The sequence below is a fragment of the Perca flavescens genome, chromosome 12, assembly GCF_004354835.1.
Source record: "Perca flavescens isolate YP-PL-M2 chromosome 12, PFLA_1.0, whole genome shotgun sequence".
Lineage (NCBI taxonomy): Eukaryota > Metazoa > Chordata > Actinopteri > Perciformes > Percidae > Perca > Perca flavescens.
Window position 1 is genome coordinate 13,413,281 of NC_041342.1, and position 22,113 is coordinate 13,435,393.

The 22,113-nt window shown below is 42.4% G+C and overlaps 1 protein-coding gene across 2 annotated transcripts; it reads right to left on the reverse strand.

Annotated features, from left to right (window-relative positions):
• Positions 1-699: 699 nt before the first annotated feature.
• Positions 700-18,555, reverse strand: LOC114565523 (zinc finger protein 37-like). Of its 2 annotated transcripts, XM_028593623.1 has the most exons (6): positions 18,027-18,555; positions 17,003-17,102; positions 16,799-16,922; positions 16,448-16,712; positions 13,992-14,634; positions 700-2,285 (listed from the first exon to the last, which is right to left on the reverse strand). In XM_028593623.1, the coding sequence occupies exons 1-6, from the start codon at positions 18,348-18,350 to the stop codon at positions 1,564-1,566; spliced, it is 2,178 nt and encodes a 725-aa protein (XP_028449424.1). In that variant the 5' UTR covers positions 18,351-18,555; the 3' UTR covers positions 700-1,563. The 2 variants fall into 2 exon arrangements, with proteins under 2 accessions (XP_028449424.1, XP_028449425.1); XM_028593624.1 differs by lacking the exons at positions 13,992-14,634; positions 16,448-16,712; positions 16,799-16,922; positions 17,003-17,102; positions 18,027-18,555 and adding exons at positions 4,058-4,322; positions 4,912-5,014; positions 5,099-5,204; positions 7,594-8,121 and having other exon boundaries at positions 705-2,907.
• Positions 18,556-22,113: the final 3,558 nt, after the last annotated feature.

Consider the following 22,113-nt stretch of genomic DNA (forward strand, 5'->3'; position numbering starts at 1 on the left):
ACGACTGTTATCTACCGGACTGAATAGCAACGTGGATTTTGGTGCCTTATTGAGGTGCCACTTAAATGGCTGCACTTCTCTCTGATGCTCCAAAAACGGACGTTAGAGGGAACTGAAACATCGCCGCACGGGACGCTAGTTAACACTACACTTAGCAGCAGGTAACGTTAGCCTACCGTTAGCTAGTAGCTGGAGTAAACACGGTTAAAATGCTGACAGCTGAATGGTGTTTAAGTGTGACTGTATTTCACTGTAGAGGATTCTAACACCAGACTGTAGCTGCCGTTGTCTGAAAAACACAGAAGAGATGCGTCATCTTTTTCAGCCCTTCTAAGTTTGCAGGTATGATTTTAATATAACATTGTTATAGTCATTATGGCCTTTAGAAAAATGTTTTTTTGTGGAGGTGGGGTAGTGCACTATTAGGCCCCTGTGGGGCAGGCCAAGCTTTTGTTCTTAATGGCATTTTTTTCCCCCTTACATTACTTTTATACTTTAAGTAGTTTTGAAATCAGTACTTTTACTTGAGTAAAAAGCTTGAGTTGATACGTCTACAGAAGTCTTTTTAAACTCTAGTATCTATACTTCTACTTGAGTAATGAATGTGAATACTTTTGAAACCTCTGGTTTGCAATATAAACAATATATAACAGTATTATGGAATTCTTGAACATTTACAACACAAAGGAAAACAGGCATTTTAAAACCAGCCCAGTTTAATCTAATTTTACCCGGGTTGATTCCATGTTTAACATCTGTGAACAGGATTCAAAAGTATCTTCAAATCTAATTGACATCAGCCCCTTTCACACAGAGATTCCGCAATTGCGCCGCAATTAAGGTCTGCTGTTTGTTTATTCCCACAGAACCAAGCAAGCCAGTGTGATTTTACATAGCATGCCGGCATTATGGGAGGCACATTTGCGTTTCCTAGGATGGCAAAGGCATGACCCGCCCTACTCTGCCTCTGATTGGCTAGTAGTCATCGCCTTCACGTTTAGATTGGTTAGGTTTAGACATGAGGAGTGAGATTGGTTAGGGTAAGAATACCAGGGAAAGCCAATCCAAATTCATGCCTTTGCCATCCTAGAAAAAGAAATACTGTATTGCTTCCGGCAGCAATAGAGGCATGGGTCTAGGCATGGGCCGATCCACAGCGTTAATCAGCCATGTAAACCCGACCGGACCCTGTAGGTCGATTAGTGCATCATACTGCATGGAACTTAGTCCCGCCATGCTGGCTGTCCCTTTCACACAGAACTTGGCTCGGCTCTGGGATTACCTCCACTGCTGGCTTAAAGGCGCAACAACCCCCCGTCTTAATAACTTTCACACAGACGGCGAGGGGGCATAAGGCGCATCAGTCCCACCTTAAACAGGCTCATGTTTTAACAGTTAGAAGCAATGAAGTTTAAAAAGAACCCAGCCCAACTTTCCATGTGCAGTTTCTCATCTTAAATTGTTCAAATGCATCATGAAAAACAGTCAACTTCTGTATGACACTCTAAATTGTATTTGTCTTAATACATGTTTAACTCTATAACCTCTCTTTTCAAAATGTTTTTACATGTCTTTAACTACTTGCTTCTTTCTTGGTCTTCCCCTTCCCTTCCCTGAGCTTTTACCACTATTCTGGCTGCTGTACCTCTTTTTCTTTTTTTCTTCTGGCTCAAAATCAGAGTCGCCATCAGAATCTTTTGCCTTTCCTCTCGATTTGCTTGCTCTCATTGTCACTTTCTCACTATTCTCCTCTTCCTCCTCTGTTGAGTCAAAGGACATGTCGCTTTTGGTCGGCTCATCCTCGCTTTCTTCATCACTGCAGCGTGTTCTCTTTAACTTCCGCACCTTAACTTTGGCAGTCTTAGTGTTTGAAGGCTGGCCTTGCATTTCCCCAGCCAGAACCAGGTTGCCTGCTGCATTTCTCTTGGGCCTTCCTATGGGTCTACCGGAGCTCTTCCTTTTACGTTTTGGCATACCTTTGCTCTGCTTCTGCAACTCCACTTCTTTATCATGTTCAAAGTCTTTCCCTCCCATGTTAACATTCTCCTCAGCATGAACACTGTAGCTTACAGTTCTGTTTATTTTATCCTTCTTCTGTTCACGTTCAGAGCTCGATGAGTGGTAACGCTGGACGTGACTCTTCAAGCTCACGTTGTGATTGAAGCTTTTGTCACAGTGCTGACATTTAAAAGGCCTCTCCCCTGTGTGCAGACGCATGTGGGATTTCAGGTGGCTTGGCTGGCTGAAGCCACGTTGGCACACTGAACACTTGAACGGCTTCTCTCCTGTGTGCACCGCTAAGTGTCTCTGGAGAATATAGGGTCGGGTAAATTCAATACCACAGATGTCACATTTTAACTGTGGGGGGCCTCCGTGATCCACCCGGTGGATTCTGCGTTCCTTATTTGTGGCAAATGTCTCTGAACAGTCGGGACATTTATAGGGCTTTATTTCACTTAGGTGGATCTGCTGGTGAGTGATCTTGTCCACCTTTGTTTTGAATGTAACGTGGCAGTATTTGCATGGAAGTTCATAGTTTGCATCGTGGATTTTGCTGTGAAGATTTAGCGCAGGGTCATTAATGAATCGTCTTCCACAAACATTGCAAGAATAGGGTTTCATTTTGTGCTCGCATGTGTGAGGCCTCTGTTTATTAAAAAACTTTCCACACTCTGTGCAGAGCTGGCTGTGTTTGGAGGCAAATGGAAGATCATCATCTTCTTCCTCTTCCTCTCCGGTTTCATCCTCTGAATCATCATGAAGCTCGTTATCCATAAGATGCTCCTCCGCTGGATTCCAATCCTCGTCTGAATTCCTGTCACTTTCATCACCTGATTCCTCCGTTTCATCCGTGTAATCACTCTTCTCATCAGAAAAAGTTCTGCTGTTGTCATCAGTTGACACGGTCTATAAAAGATATGACAAGAATGGGTATGAATAAAATGTAACATTGTCAAAGTTTGTACAGGATGAATATTAAAAAAACAAAACAAAAACAAAGAGATGATTTATCAATTAACTATTTGGTCTATGAAATGTCAAAAAATATTATAAAAACACCAATCCCAACTGCCAAAGCGAGTCTCGTTTGGTGTGACAAAAAGTCCAAAAGCCAAAGACATTCAGTTTACAATGTTATGACAAAGAAAAGATGCAAAGCCTCCCATTTGAGAAGGTAATAGCTGAGGAATTGCAGCAAACATTAACTGGACAAAATTGCAATAACACAATAAAAAAAAAAATATTAGTGCTTTCAAACGATTAAAATATTTAATTGCGATTAATCACATTAATGTCATAGTTAACTAGCAATTAATCGCACATTTTTATCTATTCTAAATGTCCCATTATTTTTTTTCTCATTTTAATGCTCTTATCAACATGGAAAAGTGGATCGGCTTGCTTTGTGCTTCTGTCGCCTGGCTTTGATGAGGGGGCGGAGAATTCACATCAGCTGTGTATCTCACAAAAGGGAGTACACCCCTCACATTTTAGTAAATATTTCATTCTATCTTTTAATGGGACAAAACTGAAGAAATTACACTTTGCTACAATGTAAAGTATTAAGTGTACAGCTTGTATACCAGTGTAAATGTGCTGTCCCCTCAAAATAACTCAACACACAGCCATTAATGTCTAAACCGCTGGCAACAAAAGTGAGTACACCCCTATGTTAAATTCCCATAGAGGCAGGCACATTTTTATTTTTAAAGGCCAGTTATTTCATGGATCCAGGATACTATGCATCCTGATAAAGTCCTTTGGAATTAAAATAGCCCCACATCATCACATACCCTTCACCATACCTAGAGATTAGCATGGTTGATTCCATAAAATCATCTCTCAATGCAAATCAAACCAGCCATTAGGGTAACAGACATAAAACCATGCCAATATATAAAATCATAACACTGTCAAAATATGGGCCAGTGTAGATTGTGTATGATTTTATTTCAAAAACTTTCTGGGATGCACAATTCTATTAAAAAGGAGACTTAACTCTTTAGACAGCAGTGTGTTTAGATATGGTGTAGAACGTTGGAATATTTAATCCTACCTGTTGGGTCTCTGGAGTTAGGTCTACTTCTACTACTTCTGTCAGGCATTGGTCTTCAGCTGTTGGGACACTGGCATTGACTTGGCTTTTCCATTGGTTTCTGTAGTCACACTGAAGACACTGTTGGTTCAAGATGATGAGCACCCCATGGGTGACCTTCTCCATCTTTACTTTAGAACCACATGACGGGCACTTGTGGCTGAACAACTGGAGGAGGCGTTTTTCATTCACAACGTACTTCCCTTTTGTCTGCAGAAGTGCAGCTCTAAAAAAAATTAGTTAAACCAAACTTTGTGAGATACAGTTTTAAAAAGCTAACGAGGTGTAATCAAAGTACAACTGTTGAAGGGAGCAGTGTCTAGGATTTTGGGGGGTTCTATTGGCATAATTGGATTATAATGTTCATAACTATGTTTTAATTTGTGTATAATCAATAACTTTAATGTTTTAATTATTTTTTTTATTTTTGCTCTAGAGAGGGCCTTTGACATTTTTACGTTACCTAAAGGTAGGTGGTAGATACTAGAATGTAGTCACTGAAAGTCAACACTGGCGAACTGCAGCAACACTTGGGCTTCAACGCGATTCAACAGATGGTTATTGGAACCCTGCTGCAACGCAGCGTTGTAGTAAATATATGAGGCTAAATGCAGCACTAATCTACTTTATAATTCATTAACAAGATGTAACCCGTTTTGTTCGGTGACTCACTCTGCAACTACATTTGAGCATCTACCCTCACGCTGGGAAAGGGAGGGGTGAGCAGAGGGGTATTTAGTTGGTTGCAATCTGCAACATCACTGCTAGATGCCACTAAATCCCACACACTGCTCATTTAGGAAAGATGAACTTACTTTGCCCTAATCATATCAATGTTCACAATTTTTTGCAGCATCGGACCATAATCAGACATGAAAGAATCTGAAACATCACTCGGCGCAGGGCTTTCTTGGGCAGCTGTAAATAAAATGTAATGGTCATTATTCACATGGAAAAAGAATTACATTTTAAAAAAAAACATAATAATGTCAAGTTTATTACCCGTTGAAGATGAAGTTGATTCTGATTCTTCGGAATAGGAACATGGACTGCCACATGTGCTAAGTTGATCACATTGCAAAGCAACTTCTATGGTTTCTTCAGGCTCCTACACAAAGTACCAAAAGTAAAAATGTGTGGTTGTAGCATACAAGTTACATACAATAAACCAAAAGTTGTGTTTGGTTGACATTTCCATTGAAAGCACCACCTTACAGTACTAACACAGCAGATAGCAGCTAGCTAGCAGCTCCTTAAGCAGCAGACTGCCGCACCCTCAGTGCAAGAAGGAGCGCAACCACAGGTCCTTCATTCCAGCAGCAGTCAGACTCCTCATCATAATGTAGCACTGCTCGCTGTTTCTGCAATATGAGCCATCACAGGACAATATTCTGCACTATGCATATTTATTTATTTATTAATTATTCTGTCACCTCCAACTGTGCATTATGATATTTCTATTTATCCGCACCTTACTCATCTGTATATCTGTGTACACTGTTTATATTGTGTAAATATTTTTGTATTATTATTATTATTATTATAATAACTAATTCTATTTTTTCTATTTCTTATAATACTATCTGTATTCTCCTATGTCTATTTGAGGTGTGTTTGTGTTATTCTGATGTGTGTAATTTTTTTTCTTTTGAGCTGCTGTAGCACAGGAATTTCCCCAGTGTGGGATTAATAAAGTCTATCTTATCTTTTCTTACATGAATTATTTTATATAAAATTAAATAATTTTACTGTCCGTATTAATAGTGAAAGGTTTAAAGGTGCCCTGCCACACACATTTCATTACTTTGTGAAATGTCTGAAGTTCTACCATGCACTCTGTAAAATTTTTTGTGGAAAAAATTTCAAGCCATTCTAGCGTGGTATAGAAAGCCTACAGGAAGACTCAGCTCGATTTCTGCCAGTTCTCATTAATATTCAACAAGCTAAGCTGTTTGAATTAGATTGGCTAACAGCTAGCCAATGAGAGCCTGGCTGTCAGCATCCTTTACCCAGCCCAACTGGGTGAGCTAATGAATAGAAATGAGCTCAGGCAGTATGATGTCAGACTGACCAGCTTTTGTAATTGGCCTGATTTCTCTGCTTATTTCTTTTCAGTGGCTAGAGCTGACAGAGGAGGTAGCAGTTCATTTTCACAACATAACACAAACACACATATGGACCTAACATATTTCAAAAAATACAATGAAATGAAAATATGCAGATGTGAATCACTTTCATATGCTGCAATCCACATGCTGCATATAGCACAAAGGCCCATAGCACCCCTGTTATGACTCTTAATCTGTGTTTCTCATGGGAGAAATCAGTTGATCAAGATGGTGCCCTTGATGGCGGAAAGTTGTGTAGTGTGAATAGTACAGCTAACTCTGGTGTGGTCAGAACAACCCGGAGCTGAACACGCTCTAAACTGTGGAGAGGACAGTGGACTTTAGGAGGAGCCCCCCTTCACCATACTCAACAACCACTGTCTGCTGTGGAATCCTTCAGGTTTCTGAGATCCACAATCTCTCAGGACCTGAAGTGGACATACAACATAGACACCATCAGGAAAAAGGCCGAGTACGGCATGAACTTCCTGCACCAACTCAGGAAGTCCGACCTGCCTCAGGAGCTGCTGATTCAGTTCTGCATTGCAATCATACATTCTGTTCTCTGCACGTCCATCGCTGTTTGGTTTAGACTGACCACCAAACAGGACAGGAACAGCCTGCCAGTCAGGACTAAAAGAGAAATTCATTGGTGCCAACCTGCCCTTCATTCAGGAGGATCAGGACTTATATTACACTTCTCTAGAGTCAGGAAACGGTCAGGAAGCATCTCTACAGACCAATCTCACCCTGGACACAACCCGTTTCAGCTTCTCCCCTCTGGTCGGCGCTACAGAACACCGTTCTCCAAAACAACCAGACACAAGAACAGTTTCTTCCCACAGGCTGTCTGTCGCTAAGATGAACAATTAACATCAGTCCATAGCGTCAAACCCTTAAATTAAGTGTTAAACACCTCGTTTCAACAAGTAAATATTTGTCAAACATACTCTGCTTAAGTCATACCCACCTACCTCAGATAGCCTATAACTTATAGGCTAAAACAATTAATTTCTTATACATAAAAAAGTATTAAAATAACAGGTAGCTTATAGGCAAAGCTACCTGTTATATTAATCATTTTTGTATTTATTCCAGCACCATTTGCACTTATGCATTGCAGTCTTACTGTTTACAATCCTCATATAGCGGTTTGTTTACATGTGTGTGCTAGAGTCAGCTAGATAATTAACTCCGTCCACTCAGTTTGCGTATCAAAACAAACAAACCCGAAAAGAAAGTAACGTTAAGGTATCAACACTGTCTGTAGCATTTGGTTGATATGCTGTTAATTGTGAATGAGCAAATTGTGTATTTTTATGTGTAACGTTACTAGGGCCACAGCTTTAAAATGTCAAAGCAGAAGCACTAGCTACAATTGTGGCTCACCTGATCCAGCTCTATGGAGTACAGCTCCGGTTCGTCTGGCTCCGACTTGAAACACAGTGATGGGACAGCACCGGGCTTTAGGTGGACCGCGCCAGTCCCTGGAGCCAGGTGTTCAAAGCAGTCTTCAGTAAAGTGTTCATTACAAATGGTGATATCAGTCCAGGACGATTCTTTAAGTCGTTGCCCGTTGACTTCGAAAAGGAACTGAACCCACTCCAGTCTCCTCTCTGGGTCCTCCGGTAACTTGAACCGTAGGGCACTGCGAAGCCCCGAATCACATCCGACGACGGAGCACATCCTGGATTTAAGTTCTGTAACTTCACTTTTAAAAGTAGCCGGACAGTTTCAATGTTTACGGGGACTGGAACACAGGCCCTGGTGTGGACTGTGCTATCCCGACGTCCCAGACAGCTACCAGTTACCAGCTAACAGCTAGCTAGCCATCATTGCTCGACAGTGGCGGGCTGGCTGGCACGCACGTTGGGGGCTCAATGGGCGGGGTTTAATGGCGGGGTTCGCGTGGTTTGATATCAGGCGTATCCCGGCTCGTCGTGTAAAGGTAGATGTAAAAGAAGGAATGTGCCCCTGGCCGCGGGAGCGCGCATGCATTTAGTAAAGGTGGCACTTTGATTTTAAGTAAATGAGAAATAGCAAGATTGTCTAATGTATCGTTAGTACTGTTTTTTAACGCGGTTTTGCAAAGTAATACATGGCTCATCTATCAAAATAAATGCTTGTATTTTTCTGTACATGTTATCAAACTTCTTATTAGTCATTGCACTGAATTGAGAATGTCGACTGAAAAACCTTGTTTTATGATAATTTGAAATTTTTACAATTTACTAGTCGATTAGTTGGTCATCCTATGTTGTCTGGAAGTTAGATCCATTTCAGACACACTATTCAACCTTTTGTAAGGAATTTGTTCATACAAATATAGTTGTAAAATCACTCTAATCAACCTATTTTTTTCCATAAGTTCCTCAAAGATCCCTTTTTTTAAGATTATTTTTTGGGCTTAACCGCCTTTAATGTATATGACAGCTAGGTGAGAAAGGGGGAAGACATGCAGAAAATTGTCACAGGTTGGATTCAAACCCGTGACATCTGCATCGAGGAATAAACCTCTACATTTATGTGCACCTGCTATACCCACTGAACCAACCTGGCCATCAAAGAACCCTTTTTTGATGGTTCTTATTTGACACACCTTTGTCGATTGAGAACCCTTCACAGAAAAGGTTCTGTGAATCTCTTAACCCCTGTGGACACAAATATGTTCAAATACACAACCAACCCTTCTGATGTTCATTAGTTTCCCACATGTAGTAGGGCTGGGCCATGTAGCCAAAAATATTTTTTCCTGATATAGGTCATTGCATATCACGATAACGATATAGCATGTTTTCTGGTTATTTCATAAATAGTGGTGAACCCTTTTTTGTATATGCTACCTATATAATACTTGACAAAAAAAACGTACTGTTTTCTGATTTTATTAAGACTTTTAGTGCAACATTACAGCTATACACTGAGTATGTTTGCATGCATGCACACATCTTGATATAAAAACAAAAACACAATCTTCAAATGATATTTCCTCAAAATATCCCACATCAGATTTACTAAGAAATTTGAATTAGTATGTGCTTGTTTATAGTACTCACAATGTAGATGACATAATTGTATATCACAATATCTCAATACGATTCCATTGAAAGACGATTCATTCTTATATTGAACTATGGCCCAACCATTTCCAACCAAGATGAGAACCAAAGATGACCTGTTAGATGTACACTGGAAGTAAATCTGTCCACCCAGAAGCATGTGTGACTAACTTTTAAGCAGTTTACAGATCAAAAACCGTTGGGGTCGGGTGCGATGCCACATGGGTGGCAGTGAAGGTCAGGGGCCTCGACGGACCAGACCCGGGCAGCAGACGCTGGCTCTGGGGACGTGGAACGTCACCTCTCTGTGGGGGAAGGAGCCGGAACTGGTGCGGGAGGTGGAGCGCCACCGGTTAGATCTGGTGGGGCTTACCTCACGCACAGTCTTGGTTCTGGAACCATACTCCTGGATAGGGGTTGGACTTTTCTTCTCCGGAGTTGCCCAGGGTGTGAGGCGCCGGGCGGGTGTGGGGATACTCACAAGTCCCCGGCTGAGCGCCGCTGTGTTGGAGTTTACCCCAGTGGACGAGAGGGTCGCCTCCCCACGCCTGCAAGGGTTGTGGGGGGAAAACTCTGACTGTTGTTTGTGCATATGCACCAAACAGGAGTTCGGAGTATTCGGCCTTCTTGGAGACCTTGACTGGAGTCCTGCATGGGGCTCCAGTGGGGACTCCATTGTTCTGCTGGGGGACTTCAACGCACACGTGGGCAATGATGGAGACACCTGAGAGGCGTGATTGGGAGGAACGGCCTCCCTGATCTAAACCAGAGTGGTTGTTTGTTGTTGGACTTCTGTGCTAGTCATGGATTGTCTATAACGAACACCATGTTCGAACATAGGGATGCTCATAAGTGTACCTGGTACCAGAGCACCCTAGGTCAAGGTCAATGATCGATTTCATAATCGTTTCATCTGATCTGAGGCCGTATGTTTTGGACACTCGGGTGAAGAGAGGGGCAGAGCTGTCAACCGATCACCATCTGGTGGTGAGTTGGGTCAGAGGGTGGGGAAGACTCTGGACAGACCTGGTAAGCCCAAACGTAGTGCGGGTAAATTGGGAACGTCTGGAGGAGGCCCCTGTCCAACAGACTTTCAACTCACACCTCCGGGCGGAGCTTTTCGTGCATCCCTGTGGAGGCTGGGGGCATTGAACCCGAGTGGACAATGTTCAAAGTTTCCATTGCTGAAGCTGCAGCGAGGAGCTGTGGTCTTAGGGTCTTAGGTGCCTCAAGGGGCGGTAACCCACGAACACCGTGGTGGACAACGGTGGTCAGGGAAGCCGTCCGACTGAAGAAGGAGTCTTTCCGGGATATGTTATCCCGGAGGACTCGGAGGCAGTTGCAGGGTACCGAAGGGGCCGAAGGGCTGCAGCCTCTGCCGTGAAAGAGGCAAAGCAGCGGGTGTGGGAGAAGTTTGAGAAGACATGGAGAAGGACTTTCGGTCGGCACCAAAGTGCTTCTGGAAAACTGTTCGCCACCTCAGGAGGGGGAAGGGGAACCATCCAAGCTGTGTACAGTAAGGATGGGACACTGTTGACCTCAACTGAGGAGGTAATAGGGCGGTGGAAGGAGCACTTTGCAGAACTCCTGAATCCGACTAATACGCCCTCTATGTTAGAGGCAGAGCTGGAGGATAATGGGGGATTGTCGCCGATTTCCCAGGCGGAAGTCACTGATGTAGTCAAACAACTACACAGTGGCAAAGCCCCGGGATTGATGAGATCCGTCCAGAAATGCTCAAGGCTCTGGGTGTGGAGGGGCTGTCCTGGTTGACACGCCTTTTCAACATTGCGTGGAAGTCTGGGACGGTGCCAAAGGAGTGGCAGACTGGGGTGGTGGTTCCCCTTTTAAAAAGGGGGACCAGAGGGTGTGTGCCAATTATAGGGGTATCACACTTCTCAGCCTCCCTGGTAAAGTCTACTCCAAGGTGCTGGAAAGGAGGGTTCGCCAATAGTCGAACCTCGGGTTGAGGAGGAACAATGCGGATTCCGCCCTGGTCGTGGAACAACGGACCAGCTCTTCACTCGCAAGGATCCTGGAGGGAGCCTGGGAGTATGCCCAACCGGTCTACATGTGTTTTGTGGATTTGGAGAAGGCATGGTATGACCGGGTCCCCCGGGAGATACTGTGGGAGGTGCTGCGGGAGTATGGGGTGAGGGGGTCTCTTCTCAGGGCCATCCAATCTCTGTACAACCAAAGCGAGAGCTGTGTCCGGGTTCTCGGTAGTAAGTCGGACTCTTTTCAGGTGAGGGTTGGCCTCCGCCAGGGCTGCGCTTTGTCACCAATCCTGTTTGTAGTATTTATGGACAGGATATCGAGGCGTAGTCGGGGTGGGGAGGGGTTGCAGTTTGGTGGGCTGGGGATCTCATCGCTGCTCTTTGCAGATGATGTGGTCCTGATGGCATCATCGGCCTGCGACCTTCAGCACTCACTGGATCGGTTCGCAACCGAGTGTGAAGCGGTTGGGATGAGGATCAGCACCTCTAAATCTGAGGCCATGGTTCTCAGCAGGAAACCGATGGAATGCCTTCTCCAGGTAGGGAATGAGTCCTTACCCCAAGTGAAGGAGTTCAAGTATCTTGGGGTTGTGTTCGCGAGTGAGGGGACAATGGAGCGGGAGATTGGTCGGAGAATCGGCGCAGCGGGTGCGGTATTGCATTCAATCTATCGCACCGTTAGGACGAAAAAGAGAGCTTAGCCAGAAGGCAAAGCTCTCGATCTACCGGTCAGTTTTCGTTCCTACCCTCACCTATGGTCATGAAGGCTGGGTCATGACCGAAAGAACGAGATCCAGGGTACAAGCGGCTGAAATGGGTTTCCTCAGGAGGGTGGCTGGCGTCTCCCTTAGAGATAGGGTGAGAAGCTCACTCATCCGTGAGGAGCTCGGAGTAGAGCCGCTGCTCCTTTGCGCCGAAAAGGAGCCAGTTGAGGTGGTTCGGGCATCTGGTAAGGATGCCCCTGGGCGCCTCCCCTAGGGAGGTGTTCCAGGCACGCCCAGCTGGGAGGAGGCCTCGGGGAAGACCCAGGACTAGGTGGAGGGATTATATCTCCAACCTGGCCTGGGAACGCCTCGGGATCCCCCAGTCGGAGCTGGTTAATGTTGCTCGGGAAAGGGAAGTTTGGGGTCCCCTGCTGGAGCTGCTCCCCCCGCGACCCGACACCGGATAAGCGGACGAAGATGGATGGATGGATGGACAGATCAAAAAGTTGTATAAGTATTGGAAATTTACAATGGGCAAAAAAACACAGGCACTTGTTTATTATACTTTTATCCACTTTGATCCATAGTATACACACAGAGTAACATGATTCAAAAGTATTTTAAAACCAAAGCAACAGATTCTCTTAATGGTAAAAGGCAATGAAAGCTGACTTACACCCTGGCCTAGGTGTACATGCTTTGTCTGTTAAAATATGTAATTCCTAGGAAATCAGTCCAGTTGTGTATGAACATCCACTTTATATGGCTCCTTTCTTTTCACAATTGTTTAATTGGGGGTTAAGGCTCCATGATGTGTCTATTATCAGGAATTAATGAATGGATTGCCAAATTATTTTTTTTCACAATTTATATTTTCATATGTTTTAAAATACAAATGTTTCTCTGGTGACACTCATCCATACAATACAATACATACAATCCTTCCCATCCTATAAGGGTTCTTTTTATAACCTTTATGCTTTGGTTCAGCTGTGAGCCAGAACGCTAAAGTTATGCTAGCAAGATTAAAGTCAGTAACATTGTGTATGGTTGACAAGTGTACATACAGTGGACAACAGTGAATATAATTTGACAGTATGCCTTGATGTTTAACGTCAAGACAAGCCAGCCGTATCATTGTCCCAGAATCTATATCAAGATTTAAGAGATTCATCTCACACACTCATTTAGAATGATGAACAGACAGTTTGACTGGAACTACTTAAGTGTCCGACATATATCATGTTTTAATGGACAACCTGCAGCCAATCAGAATTGAGTATACAGCCAAACCCTGGCATAGACCAAATTAATTCCTTAGCTCTGTTCATTTTAACCCTATTCTTTAAGATTTTTCCTTGGTCTTCCCCTACACTTCCCAGAGCTGTTACCACTGCTCTGGCTGCTGTACCTCTTTTTCTTTTTTTCTTCAGGATCAAAATCTGAGTCGCTATCAGGATGTTTCGCTCTTCCCCTCGATCTCGCGGCGGTCTTTATCGCCTTCTTGCCGCTCTCCTCTTCCTCTTCTGCTGGATCAAAGGATGCGTCACGGTACCTCGGCTCAAACTGACTTTCTTCGTCACTGCATTCTTGTAGATTTCCAGTCTTGGTGTTTGCACACTGGCCTTCTACGAGGTTGCGTGATTCATAGCTCTTAGGCCTTCCTATGGGCCTACCTGTGCTTTTCCTTTTTTTTTTAGGTCTATATATTCCCTCCTCCTCTTCCGTGTCGCCTTCTTCCTCTACATTGTCAAGTCCTGATACTGCACCTCCGTTACTTCCATTATCCTGAACATCGCCAGCATCACTTGCCCTTTGGTTTATCTTTTCTGTATTCTGTTCACGTTCAGAGCTCGATGAGTGGTAACGCTGGACGTGACTCTTCAAGCTCACGTTGTGATTGAAGCTTTTGTCACAGTGCTGACATTTAAAAGGCCTCTCCCCTGTGTGCAGACGCATGTGGGATTTCAGGTGGCTTGGCTGGCTGAAGCCACGTTGGCACACTGAACACTTGAACGGCTTCTCTCCTGTGTGCACCGCTAAGTGTCTCTGGAGATTGAGTGGCCAGAGGAATTCAATCCCACAGAAGTAACACTTCAACTGGGGAGGGCCTCTGTGATCCTCCAGGTGGATTCTGCGTTCCTTATTTTTGGCAAATGTCTCTGAACATTCGGGACATTTATAGGGCTTTCCTTCAGTTAGGTGGATCTGCTCGTGACTGATCTTGTCCACCTTTGTTTTGAATGTAACGTGGCAGTATTTGCACCGATATTCATAGTTTTCACTGTGGATTCTGCTGTGAGTATTTAGCGTGAACTTGCTAACACATCTCTTACCACAAATATTGCAAGAATAGGGTTTAATTTTGTGCTCACATGTGTGAGGCCTCTGTTTATTAAAAAACTTTCCACACTCTGTGCAGAGCTGACCTTGTTTGGGGACAAGTGGAGGATAAGCATAATCTTCTTTCTCTTTAGTTTTGTCATCATGGGTATTTTTGAGCATTTTAGCCAGCACCAAATTCTTTGGCTTCCAATCCTCGTCTGAATCCATGTCACCCTGATTACTCGATTCCCCTGTTTCATTCATGGCATCACTTTTGTCATCAATAACAGCAACAATCTCAGGGACTCCTGTGATAGTGCTGGGGTTGTCATCTGTTGACACTGCCTGTAATACAATGACAAGAATGGTTATAAATAAAATAAAAAAATTTTGAACCTGTACAGCCGACTGTTTTAAATTTTACAACTAAAAAAAACAAGGTGCGAGCAGATGACGCGTTAGGATTCTAACTAAACAAATAGGATGTAGACAATACTTAACAGTGGCGTGTGTGGTTTTCTTATAGGCATTTCAGGATTCTTAAAAGGTACAATATGTAACATTTCTGCTTTAAAATGACCATACCTATGTTATATATTTTTATGAGTTGTGTTCTTACACTATCCCAAATGTTTCCACCAAATGTCAAACCCAGAGAAATCTGTTATTTTATTTTCAGACACGGCACGTTTCCTTTAGTCGCCCATCAGTGGCGTCATATAACCTTTCACCCTCCAGTTACTCTAACATCCGTCAGAACACTGGCACCAAGATGATACGTTCAGGAGTAATTGTAAATCATACAATGTCACAGAAAAAAAATACTTGTAACTGTAACACTACTTTTTTTTTGCCATACAGCATCATTTTGTGATTAATTACATCCCACTTTTTATCACAGTAATACAACAGAAACCTTATCTATTTTGAAAGTTCAATACTGATACCGGCTTGACGTTACTACAATGTGCTAACGTTGATGCTAAAGCTTTGTGGGTAACATTAGGAGGTTACAACATCGTTCAACACGCTAATAAAGTTATTTTGACTGTTTCGACCACAGCTAACAGGACTGAGCTAACCCACGAATAACTTCACTAGTAACGTTAACGTTAGCTGTATAGATAGACGATTAATCTAATGCTAATTTAGCCAAAGTAGCACACCCCGGTCTGTCTGCCTCACTCCCCTGGCGCAGAGAGACTCAGTCGGGATGACAGCTGACAACAGCCCCGGGACACATAGCTAGCTAGTTACCGTTAGCCCCAAGTCAGCTATCAGCCAGCTACTTTCATCACAGCAACCCCTGGCCAGAACTTATCTCCAGTGCCTGTTGATTACGACGCTAACGGCAGTTTAATTAAATGTCGGGAAACAACAGCGGCAACATCCATAGCGGTAGCTATAGCTACATCTCCGTAGCGCTACCGGTGTAGCTATGTGCCGAATTTCTCCCCCCTTCGTGTTTAGCTGTCTTTACGGTTAGCTAAATTAACCCGACAAAAGGTGGGTTAAGCACCAAAACGAAAAGTTAAGATTACTGAAAAGTGAAGGGGAGATAATTCCGGGCAGCTGGGAGATGTTCTGCTGCTGCACAACAGGCATCAAACGTCCTGGGTAGCTATCACGGAGATTTCCCCGACAATCCCCAGCCACACCCATCTCTCAGCCTCGTTTAGTAGTAGTAGTAGCTAGCTAGCGTTACAATAAACCCTGTCCGCCCCGGTGTTGAAACCCTCCAAAAGGTGATATTGATATGTGAAATATTTTGTGTTTTAGCTGCTGGCTACTGTTAGCTTGCTGGCTCACTAGCTAACTGGTCAGCTACAAATAAAAATCTAATCAAGAAAAACGTAATTATGTTGGGGAAACTGCAGCTATTTTATTACAATAACATGAATAAACGTTACTAAACGTAACGTGAATAAAATTGAATGGGTAAACTTGTCCGTGAACTGATGCATTCTAACCGGCAGCGAAGGTGTTTAACACTTAAAACTCCCATAATTCCACGCAACTTCCCAACGTCATCAAAAGTCCAGTTTTACCGTCCATTGTTGCGGTTAAGAGACCCCTAGCGGCAGAAAGTTACATATTGTACGTTTAAGCTACAAAAAGTGTGTCTGGGTATGTTGTAGTATGTCTGACTAAGTCCTACCTGTTGGGTCTCTGGAGTTAGGTCTACTTCTACTACTTCTGTCAGGCATTGGTCTTCAGCTGTTGGGACACTGGCATTGACTTGGCTTTTCCATTGGTTTCTGTAGTCACACTGAAGACACTGTTGGTTCAAGATGATGAGCACCCCATGGGTGACCTTCTCCATCTTTACTTTAGAACCACATGACGGGCACTTGTGGCTGAACAACTGGAGGAGGCGTTTTTCATTAACGACATACTTCCCTTTCGTCTGCAGAAGTGATGCTCTAAAAATCAAAGTAAATAGAATATTAAAACACCAACCCGATGTAAAATAAAGTAGTCAAATGAGCAGAATGTTAAGAAAACATACTTTTCTTTCATCAAATCAAAATTCGTATTTGTTGGTTGCAGCTGACGATATACGGATATAAAAAAACCATCTGAGGAATCAGTTGAGGATGAGACACCTCTTGGTACTGGGCTTCCCTCAGAAGCTGCAAATAAAGTTTAAAGTGTGAGAAAATCCTTCACTTTACTTCTTTTTTAATTACACATTTTTTAAAACATTTTTTACCCGTTGATGTCAGTCTTGACTCTTCAGGAAAGGAAGTTGGGCCATCACATGTTTTAAGTTGATCATGCTGATAAGCAGCTTCTGTGGTTTCCTCAGGCTCCTACACAAAGTAACAAGCAGTAAAAGCTTGTAGTTGTAACCAAAAGCAAACAATACATAAAAAAATGTGTTTGGTCAATGTTACAGTACCACATGTTTTGATTTGATATTCAAATGTTTAAGAGCAATGTGGATACTTACCAAGTGGATAGTAAATGACTACATTTGCATGTAAATGTGGACAGTGGGACAGCACAGTATCACTATAGGACTAACGTTACTGTGTGGTAGCACTATAGGGCTAAGTCAATAATGGCATATTACGCTCCTCCCACTACAAGCAGCATCTGAGGCAACATGTAAGAACACAAAAGGTAGCTTAGCATTACTAGTCAGTTTGCTGATAAAAATATGTGGATCTGCACCAATTTCATATTGAGTGTGTAAAAGGAGAGGACATTGCATTCATGTTGCTAATGTTAAGTGTTTACTGTGTTGATATTATGCTTGTTTAAGTAGTGCTGGGCATCCTACTGTACTTTTACTACCTACTGCAGCACTCCTTGACATGGAAATGCTTATAGTATAAATACCTAACTTGTACGTCTCTCTCATATGAGTTTTTATATTAGAGTGAAAAAAATAAACATTATTACCTGACAATAAAATCAACTATCTTAACTTGATTTGATAAACAAGTAAACACCTAACGTTACTTGTCTATTTGGGGGAAATAGGACGATTCTTGTCAATTTACTGTAACGTTACTTGGCAATTGAATGCATCACGTTACTCTTAACCTGATCACCCTAACATGTGTTGGTGTTTGATTCAACGTGAGAATTAACTTCATTCACTTAGTTTGGGCTTTATGTACAAACAACCCAGGATGTAGTCTTCTAAAACGGATGCAGCAGCACTGGGTGATAATGTTCAACGGTGACAGACCCTATGATTGGTGGCGCTCTCAAAGCAGCGGACTCACCACACATGTTGGGCTCTGCAGATGTGTCTCAGGTTCCTCTGACTCTGACTTGAGACACAGTGATGGGACAGCATTGGGATTTAACGTTAACGTTAGCTGGTCCTTGACAGTAAAACTTGAATGGCTCGGTGACATGTTGTTAAAACAGTCGCCTTTAAAGTGTTCGCTACAAATTCTAATGTCTGTCCAGGACGCTTCTTTAAACCGCTGCATGTTGACTGTAGCGAGAAACTGAACCCACTCCAGTCTCCTCTCTGGGTCCTCCGGTAACTTAAACCGTTGCGCACTGCGACGCCCCGAATCACATCCGACGACGGAGCACATCCTGGATTTAAGTTCTGCCCCTGACGTTACAGCTCTGTTACCGTTGTCAGACCGCGTTTTGTAATGTTCATAAAGAATACGGACGGATTAACTATCTTCCAACCCCAACAACAGGGATAAGCTAATTTAGCTAACCGTTGTTGCTACAGTAGTGTGGTGGCAACTGAATGGGCGGGATTTTACGGATAGGTACGCACGGTTTGTTGTCAGGCGTACACCGGGTCAAAGGCTAGCGTAGGGGATAGACCGTAGACTATCATTAAAGTTATTGTGAACACGATCTTATTCCATCAACAGACAAATCAATTCATATGAATTATGTGGTAGTTACTGACTGGGAAATATGATTAATAAACGAGTCTAACGCATATTATAGTATTAACGTCTCAAAAACATTTTTAAACAGAGTAATGGTTAAGTGCAGGTGTGGAAAGTATCCAGCAGATGGCGATTTTAAGCTTTTAAAGCTTTTGGCTTTGCTGGCAGTAATTGACTTGTAAATATGATAATAAGTGATATTAAAAATCTCTTCTCATTTTTCAAAATCATTTCATAGTCAAACACGTGGGTAACTGATGGGATTTCTTATGTGTGTGCTGTTATTAAGATAGCTTTCGTATTACTTTATGACTCATTGTGCATACATGAAAGGTTTTACCACTATAACCTTTATTTACAGTAGGCCTAGACCCAATCAGGGAAGTCCCATAGATTAAGATCTCACTTACAAGAATTCCTACATACTAAAGAACAATAATGCAAATTACATTATCAATACATAATGCCAAACAGAACATGAAATACAACTTGAAATTTAATTAATAAAAATTAGTAGGCCTATCTCTCATTACTCAGTTAAGACAAAGAAAAAAACATTTCAAAGCATGTCCCTAAAAGAGTGGCGTGTTGTGGATTCTGAAAGTGCTTTATAAATTGTTTTATGATGTTATAACTAATAAAAGTATTTTATTAGAATGTGAGTGTAAGTGTCTTAGTTGCACTGCTCTTTGAGTCACCTGGCTATCACCTAAGAAGCAGTTGTAATCTACAGTTTCCTGCTATGTTAAATAAACACCAAACCCCCCTCAGTTCCCTAGTCATACATTCCCAAAAGATGACCTGCGCACTAATGTGTGTGTGTGTGTGTGTGTGTGTGTGTGTGTGTGTGTGTGTGTGTGTGTGTGTGTGTGTGTGTGTGTGTGTGTGTGTGCGTGTGTGTGTGTGTAAAGCAGTTAACATAACCCCCCAAGTCAAAGAACACATGTTTTCCAGGAGGTGGAGCACAGGTGGAGCTACAGTTTGTGTCTCAGAGTATCTGTAAGTGTAAATAATAAAATAGTCATTGAATTCTATCTTTTAACTATTTAATGTATGTAGGGGCATTTGACTTCAGGAGTCCAAAACATGCCCATTTATTGACACATTGTGCATCTTGTATATGTCCAGTAAGTAATGCAGGCTAAGTTTCATAAATGTTTTAATGCAAATGATTTTCAACAAATGAACAACTTAAGAATACCAAAATGTATAACCTTTAGGACACCTGTATTCTTTAAAAAGAAAAAATCATAACAGTAGACATCCTGACCTGGCATTACATCTTATAATACTGACTTTTCACTGAAGCCCACATGAGGGACGTGTGGCTGAAATATATGCTCAGGGTCATGTCTGTGGTTTTAAACAGATGGTCCCTGAACAAACAGGAGTTCCAATCACAACTGCAGCCTTTGCAGCAGGCTTGTGTAGCAGGTGTTGACAAGTTACTCTCCTGTGTCCCTTTGGGCATGTATCACCAATGTCCAAAAACATGCTATGCCTTTACGACAACAGAAAGAAATTATAGGGCTTTGTGGATTTATTTACTTTCCCACTGGGTGTTTGGGGGATGTCTACTTCCTGTTTATCTGACAAGTTATTCCATGTGTCCATTAATCAGAGCTACATATATCTGCCCTGAGGAGGCCACTCGATCAATATCTCATCACACTTACTCAACATTCATTTATATCCTTGTTTTTGTTCGGATGTGTGTACGTGTGTGATAGGTATACAGAGCTATTATTTAATCCACAGAAATATGAATTGTAGTTTTCTTTCTTAATGAGTTTTGGCCAGAAATAGTATAAGGACATTAGTTACCATACCAAGGTGAGTCGGGGACAATCTGCATTCCAAAAACCTCTCTCTTACTTTGATATCATCACTCACCATCAGCATATTTGCTGAATGTGCTGGAACTTCAAAGGCTGATGCTTAATAGGAATGTGCTGTTAAACTGTAAACATTAGGATGGGGCAATAAACCCATCAGTGCACACAAACACCCAGTGTGAGAAGATCATTTCCACGGTTTACACAGCAACAAACCCATTCCTTTCATGACAGCCGCAGTCAACATCAGGTTCCCATGTGACAGAGCAAAAGAACGGAGAGAAAACTGTTCCAAAAAGTAGATTAAATGTAATTTTCTTGGATGTTTGAGCACAGCAGGAATTTGACCCCTGACTCCCATTTACGCTGTATCCTCCTTCATCATATCAATTCTGGGAAAGAGAGAAAGCTGCAGTCGAAACATGTCATTCACAGAGGAATGTTGGCGAGTCTTCACAATGTTGTCAGTCAGTATGCCAGATAAGAGCTCTCAGTTCATAAATAAGATTGATGGCATCTCACATACCACCAGTTCCTGCTCTGTGTTTTCCCATACAAGCTTCTCTGTCAAAATCATCCGCACTATCTCATCAGTCATATCCTCTCTGCACAAGTCCAGGCATGCATCCAATTATCAAACCACACTATGTACAGCAGGATACAACCAACCTTTGCTTGCTCAGGTGTGAATAAGAAATCAAGGCAAAGCTGGCACAGAAAATTCACATTAATGGATTACTTAAAAAGAGTGCGTAATGGCTCCTCGATGCCACTCAGTTATATTAAATCAGGAGCCTTCAGAACAGCTCTGAAATGTAAAAAAAAAAAAAAAAAAAAAGAAGCTTTGCTTTGTAGTACAGTACAGTATATCCAACAGAGTTCTTGCACACCTTAAAGTCGTATTCACTAGTGTTTAGTATTGAAAGGAACTAGAAAAACAGCACACTGCCAGTCAGTCACATAACCCAAGCTTTACAGGCCAAAACGTTAAATAAATAAAGTGAGTTCATAATAAAGTGAGTTTAAACTAGAGACCACTGGGGATCACACCAACCACCCATCTTAGCTCTCAATCTTCATTTTGATCTCAGCTATACACCTGTAAAGTTTCGTGACAGCATGTTGCACACTTGTGACGCTATTGCGGTGACAAAAACTATCCGCCGACAGACAGACAGAACACCTAGCAAAGTACCCGGCCTTTGTGGTAATTCTGTATTCTGCTACAATAGGTTTATTTATTTATTTATTATTTGGGCATGATTACACACACACACACACACACACACACACACACACACACACACACACACACACACATACACACAAGGTGAAAACAGTGCCAGTGTTGCTGTTGCTGTCTGTTTTATTATGCGAATACAATAGAAAAGTACACATCACACTGGCCTAACAGCTCCCTAACTAGCAACATTTCAACCTAATACAGGTCTATATGTCTGAGGATGAGTTGTGTTATGTTGGGTCGAAACATTGCTAATAAACTCAAATTCCAGCAGGCAGGTACTAATCTATTGTATTCTTGTGATGTTTTGATACTCCGCTTCCATCCCAATGAGCTTTTGTGGATGTGCACACACTACTACTCTAGC